A 13,500-nucleotide genomic window follows, 5' to 3' on the forward strand; every position below is an offset into this window, starting at 1 on the left:
TGATATATTGCTCACACAGGCCATGGGTATATGTGAAATGACACCCCAAAATACATTCTGCTGCTTCTCCTGAGTACAATGATACCCCATGTGTGAGACTTTTTGCCAGTCTAGCCGCGTACAGGACCCGGAAAACCAATGCGCACCTTTAGGCTTTCTAAGGGCGTAAATTGTTGATCTCACTCCTTACTACCTATCACAGTTTTGAAGTCCATAAAAAGCCAAGATTGCACAAACCCCCCCCAAATGACCCCATTTTGCAAAGTAGACACTCCAATCTATTTGCTGAGAGGCATGGTGAGTATTTTGCAGCTCTAATTTTTTTTGGAAAATGAAGAAAAAACAGGAAAATGCATTTTTTTTCCTCTTTTTTCAATTTCCAAAACTTTGTGACAAAAAGTGAGATCTGCAAAACACTCAACATGCCTCTCTGCAAATAGCTCAGGGTGTCTACTTTCCGAAAAGGGGTCATTTGGGGGGGGGTTGTGCTGTCTTGGCATTTCATGGCCTCCAAAACTGTGATAGGTAGTCAGGAGTGAAATCAACAATTTAAGCCCTTGGAAAGCCTGAAGGCGATGATTGGTTTTCGGGGTCCTGTACTCGGCTAGACTGCAAAAAAGTCTCACACATGGGGTATCCCTATACTCAGGAGAAGCAGCAGAATGTATTTTGGGGTGTCAGTTCACATATACCCATGGCATGTGTGAGCAATATATCATTTACTGACAACTTTGTGTAAAAAAAAAAAAAAAATATATATATATATATATTTCCCGGAACTTGTGGCAAAATATAAAATATTCCATGGACTCACCATGCCTCTCAGCAAATAGCTTGGGGTGTCTACTTTCCAAAATGGGGTCATTTGGGGGGGTTTTGTGCTATCTTGGAATTTTAGGGCCTCCGAAACTGTGATAGGTAGTCAGGAGTGAAATCAACAATTTACGCCCTTGGAAAGCCTGAAAGTGGGGACTGGTTTTCGGGGACCTGTACTCGGCTAGACTGCAAAAAAGTCTCACACATGGGGTATCCCTGTACTCAGGAGAAGCAGCAGAATGTATTTTGGGGTGTCATTTCACATATACCCATGGAATGTGTGAGCAATATTTCATTTACTGACAACTTTGTGAAAAAAAAAAAAAATATATATATATATATATTTCCCGGAACTTGTGGCAAAATATAAAATATTCCATGGACTCACCATGCCTCTCAGCAAATAGCTTGGGGTGTCTACTTTCCAAAATGGGGTCATTTGGGGGGGTTTTGTGCTATCTTGGAATTTTAGGGCCTCCGAAACTGTGATAGGTAGTCAGGAGTGAAATCAACAATTTACGCCCTTGGAAAGCCTGAAAGCGGGGACTGGTTTTCGGGGACCTGTACTCGGCTAGACTGCAAAAAAGTCTCACACATGGGGTATCCCTGTACTCAGGAGAAGCAGCAGAATGTATTTTGGGGTGTCATTTCACATATACCCATGGTATGTGTGAGCAATATTTCATTTACTGACAACTTTGTGAAAAAAAAAAAAAAAAAAATATATATATATGTATTTCCCGGAACTTGTGGCAGAATATAAAATATTCCATGGACTCACCATGCCTCTCAGCAAATAGCTTGGGGTGTCTACTTTCCAAAATGGGGTCATTTGGGGGGGGTTTGTGCTATCTTGGAATTTTAGGGCCTCCGAAACTGTGACAGGTAGTGCAGAGGTGACATGCACAATTTACGCCATTAGAAAACCTGGGAGTGTTGATTGGTTTTCGCGGTCCTGTACACAGCTAGGCTCCCAAAAAGTCTCACACATGGGGCATCCCCATACTCAGGAGAAGTGGCAGAATGTATTTTGGGGTGTAATTCCACATATACCCATGTCATGTGTGAGAATTTTATCTTTTAGTGACAACGTTGTGTAAAAAAAAAAAATAAAAAAAAAAAATAGTAATATTCCCAAAACTTGTGGTAAAATATAAAATATTCCATGGACTCACCATGCCTCTTAGCAAACAGCTTGGGGTGTCTACTTTCCAAAATGGGGTCATTTGGGGGGGTTTTGTGGTATCTTGACATTTCAGGGCCTCCTAAACCGTTAGAGGTAGTGAGAAAATGCAATGAAAAATGTACGCCCTTTGAAATTCTGATGGTGGGGATTTGTTTTTGTGGTCCCGTACACAGCTAGGCTCCCAAAAAGTCCCACATATGTGGTATCCCTGTACTCAGGAGAAGCAGCAGAATATATTTTGTGGTGTAATTACACATATACCCATGGCATGTGTGAGCAATATATCATTTCAATGACAACTTTGTGTAAAAAAAAAAAAAATTTTTAGTCATTTTTCAAACACCTGTGACAAAAAAATGAAATATTCAATGAGCTCAACATGCCTCTCAGAACATTTAGGATGTCTACTTTCCAAAAAGTGGTAGTTTGGGGGGGTTTTGTACTGCCCTGCCATTTTAGCACTTCATGAAATGAGATAGGCAGTCAAAAATTAAAGCTGCGTAAATTTCTGTATTTACACCATAGTTTGTAGACGCTATAACTTTTGCGCAAACCAATAAAAATACGCTCATTGAATTTTTTTTTGTCAAAGACATGTAGCTAAATATATTTTGGCCAAAAAAAAATACATAAATTGAGTATATTGGATATTTTTTAAAAGACAAAGTTGAAAATGTCATTTTTTTGCAAAATTTTCGCTCTTTTTTTATTAATATCGCAAAAAATAAAAAGCGCAGAGGTGATCAAATACCACCAAAAGAAAGCTCTGTTTGTGGGAAAAAAAGGACGTAAATTTCGTTTGGGTACCACATTGCATGACCGCACAATTGTCAGTTAAAGTCACGCAGTGCCGAGTCGTAAAATACCCCCTGGTCGGAATGGGGGTAAAATCTTCCGGGGCTTAAGTGGTTAAAGTAGAACTATGGGAAAAACTTTCTTTATATTTTTTTTCATTTTGAATAGAGCAAGGAAGGGTTGTAATCCCTGTCAGATTTTTTGGCCATCTGTGTCCCATTGTGGAGATTTCCCATCACTTCCTGTGCCAAAGCCAAACAGGAAGTGAGAGGAAATCCACACAAATTAAAGGGGATTCCTTGGGGCCCTCCTGGTCACTAGAACTAGTGCCCACATTGGAAATTTTCCCCTCTATTACTTTTTTTTTATTATTTTACTTTTATTATTGGGACTTCAATTAAGAAGTCCCAATCTGTGTTTTACACTGCACCCACCAAGGGGGTTGGAGGTGTATGCTTTTCAGCTGGTCGTTTTCAGTTTGTACCATCTTAAGAACATTGCTATTAGAGTTTTGAGATACTAGACCAGTCATGGATGGAGGTGGGTTGGGGGGAGTTTGGGCTGCTCCCTCTCATCTGCCTCCTATCCATCCATTAGCAGCCATGTGCTCCCAGAGTGGAGACACTCGTATTTAAAAGTGTTAGGACTGCAGATAAAACAGGGTGCTGTGCCGTGGCTCTGCAGCTTACACATGCGTTTGCAAATGCGTGTCAACTAAACCCCTGTTCTTTATTTATATCATGAGACAGGTCTTCTTGGTTGGTGGCAGACTGGAGGGTGAGTACATCAGACTGGGGGCTGGCTGGCTTCCATGCACCTCTCTTAATCCTTTTCAATTTGTTTTTTTTCCGATACAGGGATGGAGACGCTGGGCATACCTGCTGGTGACTCACTTAAAGTCCCACATAGCCCACATTGTCACCTGTGTGAATGATGCCTTAGCCACAATACAACTATGCCTTTAGGATGCAGAGACAAAAATTATCTCTGTATAGCCATTAACCACACATTTTTTCCCCATCATCAACAGAAATACGGTCAGCTAATTTACATTTTTTTTTACACATTGTCACCATATTCGATGGCAAATTAGGCAAACTAAAAAAAGAACTATCCTCCCGTGTCACGTTCAGCGGACAATACCACTAGGGTTGCCACCTTTTTTTAAGCCAAACCCAAAACACTTTAGCTTGATGACGCGGGGGTTTTTAGGGGTTAAAACAGGTAGAGATGGTGGTGATATAAGACCTTCTCACTGCCTATCAACAGCGAATTGCTCTTCAGAGGGCTACTGTATGTGTATACGAGCCCTTAATGTGTTTGTGAAACACATTTTTAGACTAATTAAATCAAGATTGCTTACTGTAAAACATCCCTTATTGATATTCATTAATAAAACAGTTTTTCTTTTTTTGGCCTGTGAATATTTCAAATATATATGCCGTGGCCCTTGTACTGGAAATATTAGAGACTTCTGCTTTAATGGATCAATAAACAAATGGAGGCTGCCATTGCGGAACTTTCTTTCTGAAAATCCTAGTTGCCAGGCTTCAAATACCTTGAATCACTGACACAGAACAAGTGTATGGTGTGACTTTTCTCTTAGATTGCTGCATGCTTATTCCAAGTGTACAACTGAGAGATATCAAACCCAGACACAGTCCTGGAAGGAATCTTTTTAGAAGATTAGCAAAGATACCCCTCATATTTTCCGTAAAGTCTCAGTATGCAGTAGCTATAGCCCCCAACTAACCTGGCTTGTTGGTGTTGTTTGCAAACAAGTCATATGTTCCTGGGCCCACATTTTCCTGAGTGCTGCCCAATGTAACAGCAAGCGTTCGTGGTGCGCGGTCATACATGGTAGTCTGAATGTAGAAGACAATATTCCTGAGGAAAGAAAACCAATATTGATGATCTCATGCTGTACCATACTATCTTCCTTATTAAGCATTATGCTGCTGTTGTGATTACCTATAACTTCTACTGGGAGAAAAACAGGGATTGATCCTCAACTTTAAATGCTGGTGGCAAGGCTCTCATACTGATCCTCTCATTCCAACACTTTCTAAGCCACTGAACTAAAACCAGCATTCAGCTGGCGTAGTCTGAATTTCTGGGTGGCCCACATGTCCCCAGTCACTAAATTAGGAAACAGTGAAGCCAATGGCATAGCAGGAAAGCCAGCCAACTAGTATTTTCAAAGAGGGCACTCATAATGGCCACCCACCTATTTCTCCCAAAAATGTCTCAAAACAGCTATGCAGTATTTCTGAACATGTAAATAATGATCTTGATATTATGTTTGATGGGTCTCCATAGCCCCATAGTGAAACCACTAATGGGTCCTCCTCTGTCTCTAATTTTCATTTCTAAGTTCCTCAAGGCCAGAATCTAATTGTTTTTATAACAGCATAGAGCTGTCCCCAAACTATATACTGCATATAAACAATAATTATATCCAGATTATATAAAACATATGCTATTTCTACCTATACAAGTCATTATATAGCTGAACATCACTGGGTCCTGTGCTTCTGGGCCCCACAAACAATTCTAATTCAATTCTAATAGCATGGTCAGCTTTTATTAAAGAGGACTTTGCACCAAAAAGTGAGGTCTGCTTAATAAATAGTGTCCCACTCCCTCATTTAAGGGCCATACACACTATAAGATTTTCTGAAGACATTTTTCTTTAGACTTACCAAAACCATATAATATGAGGTCAAACCTAAACACTTTCAATTCGTATGCAATCTGGCAGGCCCTTATACTACATAAAACAAGTAAATCTAAAGGAAATCTAACCACAAAAGTTGGATAGTGTGTATCCAGTTTAACCCCTTTCGCTCTGCCCTGGCGTCCCTTTATGGATCTTCAACACCCTGGGGGCAAGAAGGACTTCCCGATCATATAATCATGCTAACTGGTTGTCGGTCACATGATCAGGAGCCCATCCTGATGTGCTCGAGATAGGAATTGGAGACAGATAGCTGTCAATGACAGGTTGGTCACTGTGCTGAGAGCACAGAACAGCACACATGCCTGGGCCATCCTTGAATACATTTGGGTGTAAAGCCCAACCCACTTGCTGCCACATATGTGTTATTTGGGGGTAGCAAGAGGTTAAAATTGTTGCTTTTCACCAAAAAAAAAACAAAACATATGCATAAGAGCCCATTCACACTAGCACGACTTGTGAGGCGACTTGTGTAGCCCCAGGTCGCTTGACATAACAAAAGCAATGTTAATCAATCAGTGCCTTCTTAATTGGCACTACTGAAGTCGCACCGACTTCAGAAAAGGGTCCTGTACTACTTTGAGGCGACCTGTGATCCGATTGTCCCATATACTTCAAAGGGAGTCGCCTCCTTATCTTAATTGAAGCGACTTGTTATCAGACTTTCCAGGAAGAAGAAAGAGATTAGCCAGGCATTCCCCACAGACAAAGTCGCCTGTCTCTTCAAAGTAGTGCACAAGTCTCTTCCAATTCTCTTCCAAGTCTCTAAACAAGTCTCTAAACAAGTCTCTTCAAGTCACGGGGCGACTTTCTGGTCGTGGTAGTGTGAACCGACACTAAATATTAAAAAATACTTACCTTACACCCAGCTTCCCCACGGAGAGGAGGACGTCACAGTCCTTCCAGTGAGACCCAGGGCACGGGAGGCATACTTTGAAAGAAGACACCCCGCACAGGGCAACTATGTGTTCCCAGGATTTCCTCTCTTTTATTTTTATTTTCCCTTTGTTTTGTTTTTTTGTTACTTTTTTATGTGTTTGGGTTCCCCTAAGCATTGTAAAAAATGACCTCGACGGTAAACACTGCATCCTTGTTCAACTGTTTAATTTTATGTTGGACAGCTGTGGAAGGAGACAGCATGTTGAAATTTGAAATTTCTATTTTTGGTGGTTTTATTTTAGGAATGTAAATGTTAGTAAGTGTTATTATTACTGTTATAGTGCCACATAGGGAGGATTAAGACTATTTAATATATTAAATGTGAGTGAAGGCTCAATTGAAGCCTACCTTGAGATTTGGTGCAAGACCTGCTTTAGACTGTACCTAAAGCCACAGCCTTTTTTCCCATTTTGGATGGAGTAGGGAAGAGTTAAAACTGCTGTCAGACTTTTTTTCTCCATATATTCTTCAATATGGAGATTTCTCTTTACTTCCTTTAGTCTCAACAGGAAGCGAGAGGCTCCTTTTCCAATGTGAAGGAAATCCCCTCTTAGGCTTCACATTGAGCTCTTAGCCCCGAAGCATGAGACCCCAGTATTTATGTGTGAATGGAAAACCTAGGCTCACCATCCAGCCCCACTGCCTGCAGCCTGTAAAACTCTATGACAGTGCACCAAGCAGTACTAATATTTTGGGCAGAATGCTTCAACAGACAAATGCCCAGAATACAGACTGTTTAATAGGCTGCCAGCAGTGGAGCATGATGATGTCCCTGTGCCTGGCGCCCACACCTAACCACTGAAGTCTTATGCACAGGGGCTAAATGGCCAGTGTGCATGGGGTCTTAGACAGCTGTCATGGGAACAAGCGTTACTATTGGAGGATTTCCCTGCTGTTCAGGTTTCGTGGCAACTCAAAATTTGGCATTTACCCTCCCTTTCATTTCCAGTGACATTATGTCCAGGGCTGTGCATATGTCCGTGTATTGTATATTGGAGGGGTCTCCAAACTTTCAAAACAAAGGGACAGATTATGGTCCTTCAAGTTTTAGGGGGGCCAGTGGGAGAAGAAAATGCTGCGGCGTCTGTGGGAGTTAACAATGCCTTAGGCTTGGTTGAGTACCTCATCATTGGTATTGGTGGAAGGGATATTGCTAATTGTTGGTATCAATGGGGGAAATAATGCCTCATCTGTGGAATTGTGGTTGTCATTAGAAGGAATAGTGTACCATAGTTGCTATCAGTGGGAACAATCAGGCATTGTATCAGTGGGAAGAATAGTGCCCCGTGGGCCATGTAAAGGCAACCAAAGTGCTGTATCTGGCCCATGGGCCACTGGTATAGTGCATTCCTAGCATAACAGGAACACAAATAGCAGAAAAAAATTGGCAGTGGATCCAACTTTTTCTCTTTATTTCTACCTGGTGATCCAGCCAGGAAAGTCTGTGATTTTTTTCATCATCCTTTAACAGACCAGCTATCCAGCAAAAGTGGCAGTTACTTTGCTTACAGTGATGATATTTTATTCATTTATAAAAAAAAAAAACCTTTATTCCAAAAAGAAAAAAACAACTTGTTGCTGTAACTTCCTAAATTTGTTTGTTCTTTTCTATTGATTGAATTAGGCGGACATGTGTCTTTTCTTAGCCTGATTAACTATGTAATTATGCAACTGCTTATAACGTGGAGTTTGGCTTTAAAGTGAGCCTAAACCCATCGATTTAACCACTTAAGCCCCGGAAGATTTTACCCCCTTCCTGACCAGGGCCTATTTTGCGATTCGGCACTGCGTGACTTTAACGGACAATTGCGCGGTCGTGCGACGGTGTACCTAAACAAATTTGACGTCCTTTTTTTCCTACAAACAGAGCTTTCTTTTGGTGGTATTTGATCACCTGTGCGATTTTTTGATCATGCGCTATAAACAAAAAAAATAGCGTAAATTTTGTAAAAATAACAATATTTTTCACATTTTTATATATGAAATTCAAAAAAAAAATGTAAAAATCTAATTTTTTTAACATTTTAGGCCAATTTGTTTTATGCTACATATTTTTGGTAAAAAAAAAAAATCGCAAAAAGCGTATTTTGATTGGTTTGCGCAAAAGTTATTGAGTTTACTAACTAAGGGAAAGATTTTTGTTGTTTTTTTTTTAACGCGTAATGGCGGCGATCTGCGATTTTCTTTGCGGGACTGCGACATTGTGGCGGACAGATCTGACCCTTGACTAACATTTTTGACACTTTTGGGGTTACCAGTGACATCACCACAGTAATCAGTGCTATACATATGCACTGTTACTGTAAAATGACACTGGCAGTGAAGGGGTTAACTTTTTTTGAGAGGGAGGGGTTAAGTGTGTCCCTAGGGGCGTGCTTCTAACTGTGATTGGCTGTGGCTTGAGGTGTAAGAACAGTGATCAACGGTCCTACATAGCAGAACCGTATGATCACTATTCTTACACAGGGGAGAATGACAGACGGCTTGTTTACATTAGCCGCCTGCCTTTCTTCCGGTGTAACGGACGATCGCGAGTGCCCGGCGGACATCGGGTCCACCGGGCACACGCGCGGGGGGGGTCCGTGACCGAGCGGGAGCGCACATCCAGCGGTGCGCACTCGCACCCCAGAGCCTCACAGGCTAGTGACGTACCCCTACGTCACTTTGCCTGTGAGGGGCTGACTGCCGCCGTATATAGTCGGGCGGCAGTCGGCAAGTGGTTAACAGGTTAAAAAAACATTCCCAGCGCATGCCAGAAATGTAACTGTCCCATTGGTTGTGCTCTCAACTTAACTGTCAAACCATCAAATCATAACTGATCGCAGGTGCAGCATAATGGCAGTTGAAGGTCAAACAGAGGTCAAGATGGCAGCTTCCTTGGCTTAAAATGATAGTAAGGTTTATTTCCACTTTAATTTGTTAGGTTCATCTACGAAAATCTGCTAATACATATGTAGCACTACTCCCTTGGGAGCTGCTGATTACGGGTTCCCCTGGGTTACCATTAGCAACAACATGACAGTTTGGCATTTTCCCAAGTGTTCTAGTTCAGTCAGGAAACAGTCCAGTAGCTTTGGGTTTTGTGTTTTTATTTGGAACTTGGATAGGAGAAGGGAATGAGTGGGATACTCAAACTTTATACAACTATGCACAATTGGCTGGGACGACTTGAGATGCTGAGTAACGCTAGTCATGGCTAGGCCGCTGCTTCACTTTGCCCTTAGCTGTGAAGTATAAATGAATGAGCTTTCTGAGGTAATCTGTACTGTACTGCTGAACAACTTCAGGGCTCTTCCTGGCACCCCCTTTGTTCCTATTCTTCAGGGTCAACTACACGGCACCCCCTTTACTGTCAAACTTCCTGTGTGAGCTGGCTCTTTGATCCCCTGACTTCTCTGGAGTGGGCCCCTCTCCTAGGCAGACCCTGTGGCAAATCCCCGAGTACTCACGACACTGTTTTTCACGATACTGTTTTTCCTGAGATACTCTGCCACCAGCTTCACTGTCAGCACGCTGGATCCTCTGCAGCTCAGCTCCACTCACCTGGTTCACTAGGCCGACTGCCTGAACAACTTTCCTCACATCTGCAGGAGGAGAGACCAGCTGTCTGCCTCCTCCTGGGACTCTGCTTCCCGCCAAAGACACCCTTCCTCAGGCACTCCCCGCATTTATCACCAATCCTATGATGCACCTCTCCAGGTGCCAACCCACTGGGACAGTTACAAGAGCTTGTGTATCATTGGCCAGGTTTCCTCCGCTGTCCAACAGGCCTCCCCATTGGACACAGTAGGGACACTCCCTCAGACCAGATGAATACACACTGAGCACAGGCCTAACTAAAGATCAGGCTCCCCTGATAAGCAGAAGGAGCATATAGGTGCTACACATAACACTCCCCTTCCCCCAGATTGACAATGCTGCTGTCAAAGGGTGTCTTCATTGCCCCTCCATAGAGTGGAGACAATCTAAAGCAGGAAGTGTGTTATTGGCCTGATCGCCAGGTGAAAAAAGAAAAAAAAGAAAGCTAACGCAGCCACCCACATTTAGGGTTTACGCTGCGATATAATTAAAGAGAACCATCAACCAGTAAGAGAACATTTTTGCACCTGGCTCCATTCCCTTCCCTCCCCACAATTAGATTAGAAAAAAATGAGGTGTTTTTAACTTTCTTCACACCTAGACAAGAATGACATTGTGCTCCATGTAGCCTATTATGGCACCAGATTTCACGCTTGCACAGATTTGTCACAGGGCTTAGGATCACAGCAGAGATCCACACACATAGACTTTCCTGCACATACACAGAGACGCTGAAGTGAGATGTGAAACCTGGATCTTGGCATCTCTACCAGGTGTTGAAGGCTAGGTAGAGGCAGAGCCCTTCGCCACATCTGCGCACACACCCTATTTTTAAACCACTTGCCGCCAAGCGAAGTACCCATACGTTGCTGGACTTCAAATGGTTATACCAGAATGATGCCTGCATCATCTCGGTACCGTTTTTTAAAACCGACCGACCCTAAATCTCTCCATGAAAAGTACCTGTCACCAGTGCTGTATCTTGGTCTAGGCCAACAAGGCCCAGGCCTAGGGCGGAACTTTGCAGGGGGGCAGCAAAAAAGCTGCACACCGCAATAAAAAACAGCCACCTCCTGGCTCCCACATGAAAAGGGTCCCTGCCGGCTTGCACTACACTTTTCGTTTAGTGCCAGTATTATGGGGCGAATTGAGCCAGAGGGCAGAGTCCAGGAGGCAAATTAGTCTGGCACCCCCCATAAAGCAGTCACACTGGTACCTGCCGGTATGATAGGCTGCACTAATGGGCACTGATAGGCTACACTGGTAGACACTGATGAAGCCACACTGATATGCTGCCCTTATGAGGCTGCACTGATGGGCAGCAATGAGGCGGCACTGATGGGCACTGATGAGGCTGAACTTATGGGAACTGATAAGGCTATGCTGATGGGCACAGATAGACTCTGGTTGTTGTCTGTCGTGGGTGGGTTGTGGTACAGATGAGGGGTGGGTCATATTTAAATTAGGGGGGCACAAACTTAGTCAGGCCTAGAGCAGCACAAAACCTAAATTCACCACTGCCTGTCACATGGCTATTGCTGTCACAAAGGATGTTTACATTCCTTGTGACAGCAAAATAAGTGATAAAAAATGAAAGCAACAGTGGAAAAATAATATAAATAAAAAAATAATTTAAAAAAAAAAAATGTTAAAGTGCCCACGTCCCCTCCTGCTAATGCGTAAAGACGAACATACACGTTGGTCCTGCACGCACGCAAACAGCAATTGTCCCACACATATGAGGTACCACTGAAAACATCAGATCATGGGCAGTAATACTAGGACCAGACCTCCTGTGTAGATGTAGCACCCTCCTAGTCAGGTGCTAGGTAGAAAGAGTTGTTTTGGCTCTGTCTGCTTAGCAGAAGAGCAACAGGCAAAACCTATGTGCACTCTGCTTATCAGGGAGCAGGATTGGTAGTTAGGTCTGCTCAGTGTGCCCAGTGTGTATTCATCTGGTCTCAGGGAGTGTCCCCAGCAGGTCCAATGGGGAGGCACGTTGGAGGCTGGAGGAAACCTGACCAACAGTACACAGGCTTTTGGCACTGTCCCAGTGGGTTGGCACAGACAGTGGTTCATTATGGGACAGGGTATAAAAAAGCAATGGGCACATGAGGTAGAGGTCTTTGGGAGGGAAGCCAGGTCCCAGAAGGAGGGTGGTTGCTGCCTCCTCTTCTGCAACAGTCATTGGTGGTCAAAGGCAGTCGGCCTGGTGTACCAGGGGCATGAGACTGAACCCAGAGTTTCAGGAGAAGCTGACTACAGGAGTTGGGGCACAACAGAATTTGGAAAAACAGTGTCCGTGAGTAAAGAGGAACTTGTCCAGGGGTCTGACCAGGAAGGGGACCACTCCGGAGTGTAGAGTCAGTGGACGGGTGTCAGCTAGCCTAGAGAGAAAGGGGGTACTAGGGGAGTGCCCTGAAGAGAAATGTAATGTAAACACTTACCTTACCTTCATTCAAGTGGCAGGATGCCTTCCGCATTCTCAAGTTTAGAGTCCTCAGCATTGTGAATAGTTAACAGTTGGAGTATCCCACTTATCCCTTCTCCCATCCCAATAACAATAAAACCACAAAAACAACAAGAACTTAAAGTACTAAGATTTCTGCTTGCAGTTGCTACCGGTAACCCAGGGGAATCCTGAAAGTGTAATCTTCAGCAGCCCTCTAGGGGGCAGTGCTACATAAATGTAAAGTGATAACCTGTAAAGGCTTTTAATGTGTCACCTATGGATAGTAAAATTTACATCGTTTGTCGCTGTTGCACGTGTAGCACCCTCAAGCTAGTGTGCTAGTGTACATAGTTTAGTTGTGAGTGTAGGCAAATTGGTTTGGCTGAGAGCCACCTTGGTTGAATGTGGGTCAGGGTTAAGTGACTCAGGGAGGCTGGATGACTCAGCAAGCAGCATTTCTGGTGCCTCCCCATTTTCTGGAACCTTGAAGAAGCTTCCAGATATAGTGGGAGGAGGCTAGGAGGAGCTGTTTGGCAAAATTTTGAGGACCCTAGCCAATCCCCAGCAGGAGCTGTAAGGGGGTAGGCATCTCATAAATAGGCACGAGTCATTCCAGCAGGGGCAGTTGGGTGGAAGAGGGAGATGGAGTGTTGAAGAGGCTGTTGGAGACCCTCGTAGGGTGCCCCCTAGTCTAGGATTGGGGGGGGTGACCTCAGGCCTGGGGCCTAGTTGCTGGAAGGATCCCCCACAACACATAGAGGCACAGGAGCAAGAAGATGACAGCGGGAGCATCAATCGGGTGGGCTGCTGAGTGTTCAGTCTGGAGGACTGTGGAGAAGTTATCCAGGAGGGCTAGTGAAAGGGGCAGCTGCAGCCAGGCAGGCTGGCAGTGCCTGAAGAGGTGGTGCTGGGATCAGTAACCCCAGATGTATGATGGACACTGACCCTTTTTTTTACTGCACAACCAAGGAGTCCTGGGTTTCTGCATATAACCGG

At 43.7% G+C, this 13,500-nt stretch overlaps 1 protein-coding gene across 1 annotated transcript in view; it reads right to left on the reverse strand.

Annotated features, from left to right (window-relative positions):
• The window catches only part of STPG2 (sperm tail PG-rich repeat containing 2), a 1,004,689-nt gene that overhangs the window by 988,791 nt on the left and 2,398 nt on the right, over nucleotides 1-13,500 (reverse strand). Inside the window, exon 2 of the mRNA XM_082259340.1 lies at nucleotides 4,551-4,684. Within this exon, the coding sequence (XP_082115466.1) occupies nucleotides 4,551-4,656 (106 nt within the window). The 5' untranslated portion in view covers nucleotides 4,657-4,684. The remainder of the gene's footprint in view (nucleotides 1-4,550; nucleotides 4,685-13,500) is intronic.

The sequence above is a fragment of the Pelophylax lessonae genome (assembly GCF_965119305.1).
Source record: "Pelophylax lessonae genome assembly, chromosome: 1".
Taxonomy (NCBI): Eukaryota; Metazoa; Chordata; class Amphibia; order Anura; family Ranidae; genus Pelophylax; species Pelophylax lessonae.